General features: G+C 55.0%; 1 protein-coding gene and 1 long non-coding RNA gene across 2 annotated transcripts in view; one reads left to right on the top strand and one right to left on the bottom strand.

The window, feature by feature from the left end:
- The first annotated feature begins 3747 nt into the window (after window positions 1-3747).
- The window catches only part of LOC137232007 (uncharacterized), a 47164-nt gene continuing 36419 nt past the window's right edge, over window positions 3748-14492 (top strand). The window contains exons 1-3 of the long non-coding RNA XR_010946835.1: window positions 3748-7300; window positions 7431-7543; window positions 13189-13303. This is a non-coding gene — a long non-coding RNA (uncharacterized lncRNA). The remainder of the gene's footprint in view (window positions 7301-7430; window positions 7544-13188; window positions 13304-14492) is intronic.
- On the bottom strand, window positions 6900-14163 carry LOC137232006 (trem-like transcript 2 protein). The gene is made up of 5 exons (XM_067753021.1): window positions 14100-14163; window positions 11440-11760; window positions 8466-8886; window positions 7408-7514; window positions 6900-7106 (listed from the first exon to the last, which is right to left on the bottom strand). Exons 1-5 carry the CDS (start codon window positions 14146-14148, stop codon window positions 7012-7014), a joined length of 993 nt encoding a protein of 330 aa, XP_067609122.1. The 5' UTR covers window positions 14149-14163; the 3' UTR covers window positions 6900-7011.

The following is a 14492-nucleotide window of genomic DNA, read 5'->3' as shown; positions in this document are numbered from 1 at the left end:
AGTAACCACAGAGTGTGCCCTTTCCCTAGACCCCTGCAGATCCGGGATAGCTCCCCTGCTTGTATTGAAAGATAGAGAAGGGCTGGAATGGGAAGGAGGAGAAAGAAGCAGCCCTGATCACATGCCTGGCACTGGGCCCTCTGAGTCCATGATCTCATTTAATCTTCACAACAACCCTGTAAAATGGTGGTTCCCAACTGGGGGAGGTTGTGTCCCACAAGACGAACTTGCCAATGTCTGGAGACATTTTTGGTTGCCACAGCTGTGCAGTCTGGGGGTATTTGTGCTATTGCTGTCTAACGGGTAGAGGCCTGGGATGCTGCTAAATATCCTACAATGTACAGGATGCGCCCTCACAACAAAGAACTGTTCAGAATAATATCCAGATGTCACAGTGCCAAAGGTAAGAACCCAGATGAAAGTGGGAATGTTATTGGTCCCATTTTGCAGATGAGAAAACTGAGGCTCAAAGAGGTGAAGTGACCGGAAGTGAACTGTCTGACTCCATTTCATCCCAAGAGCCAGGTATCTGTGGGAATGTGGTAGTTGGAGGCATTTGGCAGTCAGCAGTGTGTGGGAGGAAATGAAGGGCTGAGAGGACAGGGGTGAGGGGACAGTGCCTGTCAATGACAGGGCTGATGGCAGCAGTGGTCCTCCTGGTGCTCCTGGTGGTGAGCAGTGTTGAAGCTGGAGGAGGTGACAGGGAGGGGAGCACTCCTATCTATTTGCCCCACACTCCAGGGCTCCCCACTTCTAGCCCCCAGGCCTGGGTAAGCAGAGGCCACACATGGCCCTGCAGATGAATGGAGGTGTCATGCTCAGTAGTGTTGGATTTCCTTCACTGTGACGTGCCACAATTTTAGATTAGGCATCACACTGTCACTTGTATATTGGATGTGTTCTATAGTCTCTTCTGTTTTCATTTGAACATGTCATACACTTTCAACGTTTAATGGCTCCCTCCACCCTCCCAACCTGTGTTGTCTCCCCTGGATAAATTCCTGCTCAACCAACAAGGCCCAGGTGGTGTCACCTCCTCTGGGGAGTCCCCCAGGAGAGTCCAAACCGTGGCTTTCTCCATCAACCTGTTCCTCTCTTCACTGGACCTCCACCCAACATGCTTCTATGATGTTACCTACCACCCTGCATCATAATCCTTAATTTACTTGTCTGTCTCCCTGGCTGGGCTGTGGGCTCCTCCAGCTGAGGATGGGGTCTCAAGGTTTTTGATTCCCCTCCCGGAGCCTAGCCCCATGCCCTACATGGAGAAGGGAACAAGCCAAGGCTTGGGCAGTGAATGACCCAGCCACCAATCTGGGTCCTCAGGCATCCAAACGGCTGGACAGGCTCCCATAGGGCAGGAGTCTGGGAAGGTGTCACTCAAGCCCTGACCATTGCAGAGAATGCAGGGGATGCTTTGCAACTCTGAAGTTTGCAAGAGGAATACTGAGGGCCTTGGTTAGGGATGACCCCAAAGTTCCCACTCTGACAGGTAAGGACTCTTACTATCAGGGGCAAGTTCAGGCCCTCTGAGGCCTCGGCTGCTATGCCTCTCAGCTCCACCCCCAGGGCCTCATGTCTGCCTCGCTACCTGGCTGTCTCCTGTGTCCACATTTCTTGACCCTCACCCAGTTACCTGTGACCCATCTCAAGCACAGCCCTTTGAGAGGAAGTTGGGGGTCAGGGTTGGGGTAGGGATGCCTGGGAATGGACCAGTAAGCCAGTCTTGTTCAAGCCTGAGGAAGCTCTGCAATCATCACACGTCAATGGAGGAGTCCTGCTGGTAGCAACAAAAAGGGTCAGAGAAATGTGGGTGACGGGAAAGCTAGCAGGCCTTAGTTCTGTGCTGGTTCTGCCCCTGACCAGCCAAAGACCTTGGGAAGGGGCCCTAGTTTTCAGCTATGAAACGGTTGAAGGAAGTGATTTTTAGGGTCCTTTCCAGCCCTAACATCTTGTGATTCAGGAAGTCTGAGAGGCACACAAAAGGAGGAAAGGAACTCACCCTGGGATGTACCAGACAGATGGTTCTGAGACCAGAGTTCCTGGAAGACTCGTAGATTCCACACCAATAGAACCCCCTGAGTTCAGCCATGATGAAGAAGCCCAAGCTGAGGTCATCCTGGCTAGAGAATCAAAGCTACTGGGGCTTGTCCAGAGCCTGGAACGTGGTTAATACAGTACAACTATGTGCTGATATTTCCCTGTGTGGGTTTTCATCTTTAAGCTTTGCTGGGTTGGATACCAGCATTGCACGGAGTTGTCCTGTCCTCTAGTTTACACAGCAACTCTGGCCTCTGTTCCCTCAGGTCAGGGAACCCTGCCAACCGCCACTGCAGGGCTGTGAGATGAGGGCTTCCCCCCTTCAGGGAGCCACCCTCTTTGTGTCTACACTGAGAATGAGCCCCAGAGCCGGCCTCTGGCCACAATGCCACCCTGTCCCTGCCCTCTCCTCCCCAGAGCCCCCTTCATACCTATCTCACTTAGCCATCTCCCCCTCCTCTTGCCCTGATCCCTCTGCCCTCCTTGCCTGCCCCTCATCTGAGGCCAAGAGCACCAGCAGGACAGGTGGCAGCAGGTATGTGGCCTCCCAGGCCACGGGCCCTCTTCTTGAGTTGGGTTGGGGGAAGGAAAGCAAGGGAGCAGGGAAGCCCCTGAGGAGAAAAACCCAGAGCCAGGGGATTCAGCCCATCCACTGAAGCCTGCCTGGAGAAGAGGGGGAGACCTTGGCCTATAGGTGGGACCCTCAGCTGCAGGTGCTACATCTGAGACTAGATAGAGACTCCAGGGGACTCTGGCTCTCTTGTGCCCAGCCTCTTCCCCGTCAGCCTGTCTCACTCCCTCTGGGGTGGAGAAAGCTATAAAAGCCCAGGAGGAAACCATGGTGAAATTGTAATACTGAAGAACAAATCTGACTCCATATCGGATCTGTTTCTTTTATTTTCACCTTTGTATTCTATTGCTTTTGCTTGGAGTTAAGAATGTTGTTTATAGCCTGAAATATACATAATAGCCCATTCTCAAGGCTCTGACCTTTAAAGGTATAACACTTTTCCATTCATATAGAGATCAAAGTTGCACAACAGAGAACCACATTTGTCTTGTTGGAGATTTACAGGAACATGGTGACCTGACCTGCGTAGACAGCTACAGGAACAAAGGATTATCACATCCCCTCCAGGGTCTGGCTGGCACCAAGAAGTTTGCAGCCACCAGCCACATCCCCTCCCCTTTTAGTATAAAGCAAGCCTGAATTCTAACTGGGCTAGGATGGTTCTTCGAGTCACTAGTCCACCATCTTCTCTGTCTGCTGGCTTTCCAAATGAAATCGCTATTCCTTGTCCCAACAGCTTGTCTCTCCATGGATTGGCCTGTCGTGTGGCAAGAAGTACGAGCTTGGACTTGGTAACAAATTAAGAACCTATCTTTCCTCCTTCCTTCTCCCTTCTCTCCTACCACTTCCTCCCAAGCCTCAACTTTCTCCTCCCCACCGAAGAAAAGCAGGGGCTGAAGGTGAATGACAGAGTTAGGGGACACTTGCAAGGTCTCCAGGGGTCAGAGACTTCCCGCCCAGGCCTGCCTGGGAATTGGGAAGTTCCGCAGGGACTGAGGGAAGAGGGGAAGGGAGATGGAGAGTCATTTCCAGGAATGGAGGTGCAGGGAGGGTCCCTGGCAAGGGTAGGAGAGAACAAAGCTGGGGGCAGGAACATCAGAGGGGAGGGGAAGGGGGAGATGGGTGCAGAAGGAGGGGGAGGGAGAGGAGGAGAAAGGATCTCTGCCCCTCAGGTCATCCCTGTGCCCCAGCTCCCAGCCTGCCGTAGTCAGTCCATAGTGTTTGCTGAAAGGCCACACTAATCAAACACATTTTTTAAAATTGTCTTTATATGAGCTACAGAAAAACAATTGTCACAGGCCGTTTATGGTTAATAGAGAAACAACAAAGAAAAGAATCAACCCTGTAAACAAGCAGAGGGGCAGATTGGGCTTGTGGGTAGCAGACTCCGAGGCAGCGATTAGTACCAGGAAGTTTAAAGTGCTCGGGGACCAGGCTGGGGAAGAGAAGGGCAGGGGAAGCAGGACAGACAGGAGAAGTCAGGCTGCCCTTGGGCCGCAGGAAGCTCAGGTCACTTTGGGAGCCATTCTGGAGATGGGATACTTTTCAGAACTTGCCAAGGTGGCAGGGGGTGCCGGGGCTTCAGACCACCTGCGTCAATCAGTGGGGGTCGGGGGGCTGCCCTGGGAAGGGTCTGCCCCAGGCGTGAGGCTGCCTTCCGCCTTCACTACTCCCAGCACAGGGGCAAGAAGCCCATCAGCCCGAAGGAGGAGCCGGGCTGCACAGAGCGGCGTCCACCCACGCAGGGTGATGCAGAGTGAAAAGCACATTTGCAGCCATTGGGACTGTGAACCTCAGGCTTGCCTGCTGGCCTCACAGCAAGAACACGTGTGTCCTGTGGGATCAGATCAGGGCTCACAGAGTGAACATCCCATGGGTGCTGGGCTTCCTGTATTTGTTCCTTCCCTTGGCCACAACAGGAGGCCCTTCGCAGGTATGTCCCGTAGTCTCAGTCCATTGCTCAGGAAGACTCCTCGTCTTGTCCACCAAAGGCAATAGCAGCTCTGGCCTGACGCCCACCCCTGCCCTGCACCTGCCTGCCCTGGATCTGCCGGGGGTCTGGATACCCCTGGAGCTCCGGGGAGAAGGGCAAACAGAAGGAGCATGTGAGGGGCCAGGGTTTGAGTAAAATGTCCTGGAGCCTGGAGGTCCAAAGAGGCCACCCTGGCCCATAAGAGCTAGGAAGCTGGGTACGGAGTCTGCACCTCCTTCTCAGCACCCTGTGTCCTTCCTTACCATGGATTCACATGGGAGCAGGCTCCACGGGTGGGAGGTGTGCCTGGTTCCAGGAGCCCCTCATCCTGGGCAAATAAGGATGGTCAGTCCACCTAACAGCTACCCGGCATGACATCAGGTAACAAAGGCCTCTGCCTGGGCCCAGACCATGTCCCCCTACACCCTCCCTAGCCCCTTCCCGTCAAGTACAAAACAGAGAAATAGGATCCGATGGTTTTAAAAGTAGAATGTGACAAGCATCAGACCTGGAAAAGAACTGGAGGACCAAGCAGCACGAGGCTTTTACTCAGTGTATGAGGTTCATGTTAATTCATTTTATCCTGAAAACAGTCTTGAGAGGTAGGAATTAGTGTCCCCTTTCACAAGAGAGGAAAAATGAGGCCCAATACGGTTAGTGACTTGCACAGGGTCCCACAGTGACAGGTGGCATCCCTGGGTCCCGGTCCTGAGCCTCTGCACCCACCAACATCCCGCTCTCAGCCGGAGCAGGGCTGCCAGCGTGTGGTTTTAGGGTGGAGAATAAACACCGTCCTAGTTACACACCAGGGTCAGGAGGACGGTTATCACTGTGTGTGTGTGTGTGTGTGTGTGTGTGTGTGTGTGTGTGTGTGTGTGTGTGTGTGTGTGTGTGTGTGTGTGTGTGTGTGTGTGTGTGTGTGTGTGTGTGTGTGTGTGTGTGTGTGTGTGTGTCCTGGCACCAGGTCTGTCAGTTCCTCAGTCTGAGTCTCCCCTCTAGTGCCTTCTCCTGGACATAGGAAAGAGGGGCTGCCTCCCTGCTGTCCCCCAGGATTGCCCCCTGCCCCTTCCTCCCTCCCCACTTCCATCCTGGAGTGGCACCTGCAGGCTGGCTGCCCACCAAGGCCCCAGCTGTGTCACTCCCCTGACTATGACATTTGATCTCCCACCTGGGAGGGCTGTGTCCCAAGGCCAAGGGTGGGCAGGCCACATCTCCCCGCAGTCTCTCATTCCAGTGGCTCCAGGCTGGTGGATACCCCTCCCTAGGGGAGGAATGCAGTCCATATTCTTCAGCCTTCGCTGCAGAAGAAGCCAACTCTGAGGCACGAGCCAGTGAGGCAGGGGCAGACGCCCCCGGCCATTGGGCCCCTGGCCCAGGCTCCTTAGCTCCATCCTCCCTGCCCCTCCCAGCCCAGGCAGTCCTCCAGGCTCTGGTCAGCTCTGAGTTGTCTTTGCTGTGTCACCAGTGGGTCCTCTCTTCTCAGGAGACAATGAGTCCCCAGAGGGAAGGTGACACCCCCCTTCTCTGAGCCATGGCCTCCCCTCCAGTGGACTCTCAAGGGCCCCCTGTTCTCTTCAGGAGCCCAGACCCGGAGCCTGGGTGTGGGAACTGGGGGAGAGAGCCCTGATCAGCCTCTGCATGCAAGTCGAGGGACAGGCTGGTCCTGCGGGTGAGGGGTTCTCAGCTGCGCGGTCACAGCTCTCCCTGGAGGGGCCGGCCAGCAGGCAGCAGCAGCGGGAGTGTGGGCTCTGCTGGCTCCCAGGACTCGACGGACAAGCAGCCACAGTCAGATCAGGGCCCATCTAGAGGCCCCATAGAGGACACTTGGCCCAGGGGGTGGGGGGCTTGGACAGCTCTGGGATCCCCAACACCTTTGGTGACCCCCAACTCTTAGTCACTGTTACTTCTCTTCCAGGGTGGGACCCTTGGGACACGGGCTGTTTCTGGACTCTTTCTTCCCCCAAGGGCATGGGGACGCTTGAAAAGAGCAGAGGGAAACTGAGGACAGAGCCCCGGGTGGGGAGAGGCAGCCCTAGCTGTCCACCGCTCCCCCCATCAACTTGATAGAGGTTCCAAGGCCGATGGGAGTTGAGGTCTCTGTCTGCAAACAGCACACCTGGGGCTTCTCTGCCATCCAGCCAGGGCCCAGGAGTCTGTGGCTCTCAGCAGAATCACCTCAGTGGCTCCCCCCCTACCCCCAGGGACTTCCCACCTGGTGCCCCCTGCTCTGCCCCCTGTCCCCCACCAGGTTCCGGGCAGCCCAGGGGAACTGAGAGGATGCAGTGCAGCCTCCGGTTCTGGGAAGGCCTGAGTCCAGCATTGCACAGTCCTCATCCCCAGCCTGGCTCCAATCCAGACAGGTCCCCATCTTCACTCCTCCTCTGGTCTCCCGGGACCCCTCTGGGAGAAGCTCCCCCCCACCATACAGTTAAGTGGCTTCAGACCAAGCAGGCTTCCACGGAGGCTCTGGTCTTGTGGACGGGTCCCTCCAGGATCTGGCAGGATCACGGCACATGCTGTAGCCTGCGAGGATGGGGACAGAGATGAAGAGGGCGGTCCTCCTGCCCACCACGCACAGCTCCTGGACCAGCCCAGCCCCTCTGCCTCTGCCCTCCGCTTGCTGTTGGCTCAGCCCCAGAAGGCTACGCTGAGCTGTCGCCGCCTGCCCACCCACCTCCCTCACCTGGGTGCTGTATGGTCCTCCTGACTGGACACAGGTGAGGACACACCATCTGGGGACCGAGGGGAGTCGGGAACTTTGGAAAGGGTGTCAAACCCCCCAGCGCTCTGTCCTCGGGGGGCCAGGAGGGTGGGCTCTACTCACTTCCCATGTGTCTCTTCTTCCAGAACCCATAGACCACGATCAGCATCACAGGCACTGGGAGCAAGGCCAGCACCGCCACGAGCACAGCAGGATAGAAGTCCTGGTGCCTGCGGAGACAGGACAGAGTGCGGAGGAGGTGAGTACCAGGGTGCCCCACCCTGGCCCACGTCTTTCTGCGCACCACGGGAGAGGCGTGGGACCAGGGGAAACCTGCCAGTCCCCGTGGGGAGTGATGGCCTCTCTTCCTTGGGGACCCAGCTGTGGGAGAAGGAAGTGAGGTGCTCAGAGGTCAGGGGATGAAGCCCCCTGCCCCCAGCGAAGGGAAGCGTCTCTCCACTTTAGAGCCTCTCCTCCATTATTCCCCCAAATCTGCTGAGGACAAGGCTCTAAGAGACCCGCATTTGTGACAGGAGAGACCAACGTTCGTACTGTCCTCGTGGTGACTGAGGATGGTACTTGCCACCTTTGTCCTCTGGAACAGATGCTGTGGGCACTCTGCCTATATTCCAATAACCAACAGAGTGGGTGTATAAATACCCCAGCTCCCTTGCCCTCCAGCTGGCTGCTAGACATTGGACCCTAGAGTCTCCCCAATGGGATTGAGCTCTTGCTGCCCACAGTGATAACCAGCCTCAGTAAGCTCTCTATCTGCTGCCTTCCCTTCCCTGTCTCACTTCCCCATGCTCTTTCCAGTGTTCCAAATACAATGTGAATCCTGGTCTCAGAGTCCACTCCTCAGGGAACCCAAATTAAAGTGTCCCCATTTCCTACTTCCTACTGCCCAGGCTGCTCCCCTTGTCTGGTCCCTACCCTCTCCTCTTCATCCACAGACTCCTTTGCTGACCCAGCCCCTGCCCTCCTTTCCCACTGCCATCATTTCTGTCCCATGTCCATCCCAGCTTCCCTCTCCCACCTCCCATTCAGCAACAGGCCAAACTGAGTTCCCAGTGGGTGAAAGGGGCTGGTCTGCTGCAACATTTCGCCTTGGGGTCTGTCCAGGCACCAAGAACTGTTGCCATGTCTGGGAAAATGGCATTCAACCCAGGCCCCCCGGGTACCTGCTGGGGGATAATAGGTTGAGGAGAGACCTGCCAGTGGGGCACATTCCCGTGGTGGGCGATCCCGTGGTGCACAGGTGCCCAGCCTTAGTGGGGGTGGAGGCTGGGCCAGCAGCGGAGGCTCCGGCATTGCTGGGAGAGGCAGTCACTGTCTGGGACCCCATGGTCCTACTGGGCCCCGTGGTGGAGGGGCTGGTGCCAGTGAAGCCGTAGCCCGTCACAGAGGTCAGTCTGATGCTCCCTGAGGCAGGGAAGGGCAAGAGTCTAGCCAAGGTGAGAAGTCCAGGTGTGAACACCGTTGTGCTGGTGGTGAAAGGGGCATCAGGTCCTGAGGTGAGGGCTGGGCCTGCTGTGACGACAGTTCCACTCTGGAGGTTGGTGGGCAGCTTCGTAAGAGGAGTGTTTCTCTTGGTTGTGGAGGCTGAGGGACCAGAGAGGGAGGAAGGTGAGACTGAGTCGGGGGCCTTGGTGCTGGAAGCAGCTCCCGGCAGCCCACACACTTGTCTGGGTCGGACCTGTCCTTGTCTTTTGCTCCTTGACCTTGGACCTAGGATTCTGCTCTGCTGAGGGACGAGGTGCGTGCTTGTTCAGAGGGTGAGGTCAGGGAGGAGGAAGTAGGCACAGGAAAGAAGGAAGAGCCTTTCACAAAATTTTTAGTGTCCCCTGTCAGGCCACCTGGGCCAAGAGGATACTTCCCTCCCCACCCCCATCTCTCTTGTCACTTCCTGGACCTTCCTCATTCCTGTAAGTCAGAGATTTCTCTGCTCTGATGTTGAACACGAACTTTCCCAGTTGCTCCATGATTGGTGACTGGGATCCAGAGATGAAGACAAGGAAGCATCAAAGGCCCAGACCCCAAAGAACGCCATGAGCAGCGGGGCCAGGTGCCTTCCTTGGGGGCTTATTAAGAGACACAGGAACTGGTCCTGCCACCTTCCTGCATCAGTTCAGGCCTTTATCATCCCATTTTCTAGAAGAAGGTTGGACTTTGGATGGTGGAAGAGGAGGGAGTGGTAGGAGCTGTGAGGGCTCAGTCTAGAAGGCAGTGTTGACTCTTTCTCATCAGGGAACAGGAAAATAAAGAGAGAGGGGTGGTGAGGGGGAGAGGGATGGTGAAGGGGAGAGGGCTGCTGCTGGCTGCTGCTGCATCCCACTACTGTGCATGCAAGGATGCACTCCTGAGAGCCAGATGGTCACCGTGGAAGGCGCCCATTTTTCTGGGCGAGGGAGCCAGAACAAGTGGCATTGGTGAGGGTGGGGATGGGGGAAGGGGCTGACCTGGAGCCAGATCTCCCACATCATCCTGCTCAGCAGTGTGAAGAGACCCCCAAAGGACCTTTCAAAGAACTCACACACAGGTGCCTTGGGAGAGCCAGCATTTGGCCACAGAGGGCCCAAGAGCGGGCAGAAAAGGAGTGACATCCAACCGAGAGAGACCCCTACAAGGGCCAGTGAAGCCACACAACCGTTTCCCTCTCCTTCACCCCTGCTTCAGTATACCAAGGGGTTGGGGGGGGCAGGGCCAGGAGGAGGTGATGGAGAGGGGTACCCCTTCCCTACCTCCTGAGATCAAGGGGGGGGAGCTGGACAGCAGCAGTCCCCCTTCTCCACTTCAAGTGCCTGGGGCCAGAAACCTGGTTTTCAAGGGGGACTGGAAGAGCATATATTGCTAGAAGATTCGCCTTTTTAATTGCCTGTGCATTTTTTATTTCCTAATAATTGAAAAGGTCTGCAAAGTTGGAATCTCCCCAAACTGTGGTTAAGCGGTGGAAAGTGAGATCTGACACAGTACAACAGAGGGATACACTAAGGGAAAAGTAAAACCATTTCATGTTTGTATCCCTGCAAATTAAGACTTCAATAAATTGGTTTCGACTACTTCCCTAGGGCTAAATCAGAACCCGGAGAGGGAAGGAATGAGATTTGCTCCATATCTTAGAGATAGCAGTTACCCTAGCTCAGACCCAACAGAAGAAGGGGATGCAGTTGGGTTAGGGGAACAGGGAAGGGTGGATAATAAGTTTCACAGTCACTGGCTGCTCTTTGTCTGGCTCCTCACCCTTTCCCATCTTATAAATGTGGAAGGAGCACAGGGCTACATTCTTGGCCCTCCTCTCTTTTTCTACACTCAAGGGAGAGTTTTGATAACCTTAAAGACAAGGCACCATATCACCTCCTCTAAACTCTCCCATACCTTCCTGTTCTACCTAGGATAAAACTCAAACCCCAAATCAGGGACTGTAGGGCTGCTGTTTGCCTGTCCAACCTCATCTTCTATCACTCTGCCCCACCCTCAATATGGACCAGCTTCTTCTCACCTCAGGGACTTTGCACATGCAGTTCTGCCCGCCTGGAAAGCCCTTTGAATCACCCACTTTCAACAGGGCTAGAAAGCTCTCATCACACGCAGGCTCTGCTTGATGTCATCTGCTCAGGGAGGTCTTCTCTGATTCCCCACTAATTCAGTAGCTCCCCCCACCACTGAACTTTCTAGTTCATCACATTGTTTTATTTTCTTAAGAACATTTATTGTTATCTGCAACTGTTTATCTGACAATGTGCTATTGCCTGTCACCTCCCATAGGGTAGGAATGGGTCCGGTTTTGCTCACCACTGTAACCTCAGAGCCTAGAATAGTGCCTGGCACAGAATCAGGGCTCAGTGAATATATATGGAACAGATGATTGAATAAAACAAGCACAGAGAGTCCTGAGTTCTAATCTCATCTCGTCCACTTGCTAGTTCTGTGACCCTGGACAAAGTCAGAGCCGCAGGGACTTTTTAGATCTCATTTCCTTCATCTGTAAAAGGGCGACAAGCATGCCCATGAAGCTGTCTGTAAAGGAACGGTGAAAACCCCACTGTACATCATGCCTATTGCTGGATTATTATTATTGTTATATTTGATGCCAGTGGAGTACAGGGCGGGGAGGACACCCCCCCAGCATCCCAGTGCCCCCGCAGGCCTGCTCACCTGGAGACACTTCCAGCAGGAAGCCCATCAGAGGGTAGAGGACGCCAGAGCTGTTGCGCATGCACCAGTACCGGCCCGAGTCCTGGCGCCTCAGGGCCGCCATGGTGATACTGACCACCTTGGCCTGGGTATCGTCCTGCAGCAAATAGCGCGGCCCCTGCACCCCAACACGGGTGAACACAGTCTCGCACTTCTTCCTCCTGATTTTGCACCAAACCTTACCCTCTGTGTGGTTTTTGCGGCTCTTGTAGGAGCACTGCACAGACAGAGTCTCCCCTTCAAAGTGCCGCACTTTGGAGTACACGCTCTCGACAGGGGCACCTGGGGAGACACGACTTGTTGAGAAAGGAGGAAGGAAGCATCTTGAAACTCAAAGCTCATGGTGAAGGGAGAGGAGGTGGATATTGCTCTGCTGTCATGGAACTCAAGAGTGTGAAGAAGAAATACAGCCCAACTCCAATGGAGGGGGACACAGGCTCCTCCCCCAGGGAGCTCTTGGTCTGCTGGAGGAGACACTAGCCCTGCCCTGTAGTTCCCAGACTGATGGGGGAGACAGTAGTCCTGTGCCCTTGGGGAATCCTAAAATGATGAGGAAGATACAGGGCTAGCGCTACGGGGACGCCCAGTCTGATGGTGGAGACACAGGCCTAGCCCACAGGGAGCCCCTAGTCTAATGAAGGAAACTCAGTCCTTACACTCAGGGAACTTCAGCAGACGCAGCCGTTTTCTTTGCGGCATTTTCTAGTCTGATGGGAGAGTAATAAGCCCTGTCTTCAGGGTCTTGTGGGAAAGAGTCAGGTCCTGCCCTCAATAAGACAGAGACACAGACACAAACGCAAGTCATCATTCTGAAATTCCAGAGCACAACGAACTTAGGTAGATAAGAAAATTCAATCTTTGAAAATATTAAGAGTAATTATTTGTTTCAAAAACAGGTTTACTCTAGTCACCTTTTAAATAGCAAGTTGTCTGAGTTCATTCTAGGTGATGTTTAATTTTAAAATATTCTATGGGCTTCCCTGGTGGCGCAGTGGTTGAGAGTCCGCCTGCCGATGCAGGGGACACGGGTTCGTGCCCCGGTCTGGGAAGATCCCTCATGCCGTGTAGCGGCTGGGCCCGTGAGCCATGGCCGCTGAGCCTGCGCGTCCGGAGCCTGTGCTCCGCAATGGGAGAGGCCACAACAGTGAGAGGCCCGCGTACCGCAAAAAAAAGAAAAAAGAAAATAAAATATTCTAGTTACCTAAAACCCATAGATCCGACATGCCCAGACATTTGTATACACTCCCAATGGAGTGTAAACCAAAGAATTCTACAGTGATTCACTGTTCATATGTTGCCTTCTATGCCTAGGAAGAAGCTGTGGTCAGTGAGCTTCATAACCCGTGGTCTGAGGGGAGGGGGTGAAACTAAGGCTGGCGTGGTGAATCAGGGGACAGGGAGAGAGAGAAAGCTGCAGTGAGGGGCCTCCAGCCCTCCACCCACCCTCAGCTTGGCACTTCCTCCTCTAACACCCTCCGAGCCTTCTGCAAACACGCACACAGTTCTCCCCAGTAGGACAGAGTGGACAGCATTTTGGAGTCTAAATAAACATAGGTTAAAACTCGGGTTCTACCACTGACTAACCATGTGAGCAGATCACTTAACGTCTCTGTTTCTTATCTGTCTCTGGCTGGCTCTGAGAACTGTGCCCCAGGACAGTGCCTTGAATGTAGTCCATGCTCAGTGCACGTCTCCTTCTCCCAAATGCAGGTTGCTCCAGACTTTCCCAATGGAACCCAGAGCTGTGACAGCCAAGGGCCCAGCACCCCAGACATCCACCTTAGCTTCCAACCCAGCTGCCGCTAGAGTTGAGGCTTGGAGTAAGGTAACGCCCTCTCTCGTATCACTTTGTCCCATGCAAGTTAAACAGAATGATCCAACTCAATTATTTGGCAGGTGGCAGGTTTGGGGGACCCCAGGGGACACTCTTCTGCCCTGGAAAAGCGGGTCTCTCTGGGAGAGGCGTACAGATAGGGTGACCTTGGAATGGGTCTCCAGGGCACTGTGTTTACATGTGCCCACCTTCCACCCCTCACACAGGAGGTGCCCAGAACTGAACAGGAAATGGTAACTTGGTTGTCATGGCAGCAAGCAAGGCAGGATTGGGTGAGGCCCCCTCAAGGAGCATTTAGTAGATGTGGGGTGGGAGAGGTTGCTTCAGGGATTGCTTCCCTACCCCCACCCCAGGACAGGGGGTAAGGACAGAGGGCGTGGCATCAACGTTCCAAGAAAAAGCAAATTCAAAGCGCACACACGTAAGGTAATGATTCCCATAGGCACCAAACAGGGCTCTCCCGACAGAGGCCAAGGGATGAGGGCTTGTTGTGTGTGAGGAAGTGGGGTGGCCCTGGTCAGAGGTCCTGAGGAAGACAGACAGATAAAGGGGCCCATGCAGAGAGGGTCCAGAGCTTTATCTTAGTTTGTGAGGCCTGGGTTAGCTTTGCCCGGGGCCAGATACTAGGAGGGCACCTTCTCACCGGTCTCTGCTGGGGAGCTACGAGGTCAGCCAGACCGTCTCCTCCTCCTCCAACCCCACAAGATGACTGAGCAAAGGAAAAGCAGGAAGGGGGTCCAGGAGCAGACCATTCCCTCCCCCGTAAGCCACCCGCCCACCCTCTCACCTGCGACAGGGCCCTGGAGCCACAGCAGCAGCAGCAAGGCGGGAGCCATGGCTCCGAGCAGTGGGGACGGGCACAAGTCCAGCAGGGGGCAGGGATCCGAGGTCAGGGCCCCAGGCCTATGCTGGACGTACCACTTGGGGCTGCCAGGGAAGACCTGGGGTTCTAAATATGAAGTTGCCCATTTAGGGAAGTGAGGAAGTTGTGGGACCCACTGTGACCGGCAGACCGCAGGGGCCCGCAGGGCCTGCGAGAGGGCGGTGCTGGTGCAGTTTCCACCCCCTCTTACTCAAAACTTCAGGCAGGTGTGGCTGCTCCACCCGGCCGGGGCCTCCCAGTCCAGGGAGGGCTCTCGGGGTCAGAAGACTGCTCACCCTTTTTGGATTCCCTCCTGGA

The sequence above is a fragment of the Pseudorca crassidens genome, chromosome 10 (genome assembly GCF_039906515.1).
Source record: "Pseudorca crassidens isolate mPseCra1 chromosome 10, mPseCra1.hap1, whole genome shotgun sequence".
NCBI lineage: Eukaryota > Metazoa > Chordata > Mammalia > Artiodactyla > Delphinidae > Pseudorca > Pseudorca crassidens.
The sequence above is the reverse complement of the archived record's forward strand: the minus strand, read 5'-3'. Positions and strand labels throughout refer to the sequence as shown.

Bases quoted from the DNA above. Each gene is read 5' to 3' on its own strand.
- LOC137232006 (XM_067753021.1), bottom strand. From the start codon at position 14,148: ATGGCTCCCGCCTTGCTGCTGCTGCTGTGGCTCCAGGGCCCTGTCGCA. The intron at 11,761-14,099 runs GTGAGAGGGTGG...GTGTCTCCCCAG, and splicing joins GCTCCAGGGCCCTGTCGCAG to GTGCCCCTGTCGAGAGCGTG. The intron at 7,515-8,465 runs GTACCCGGGGGG...CTGTCTCCGCAG, and splicing joins AACCTATTATCCCCCAGCAG to GCACCAGGACTTCTATCCTG.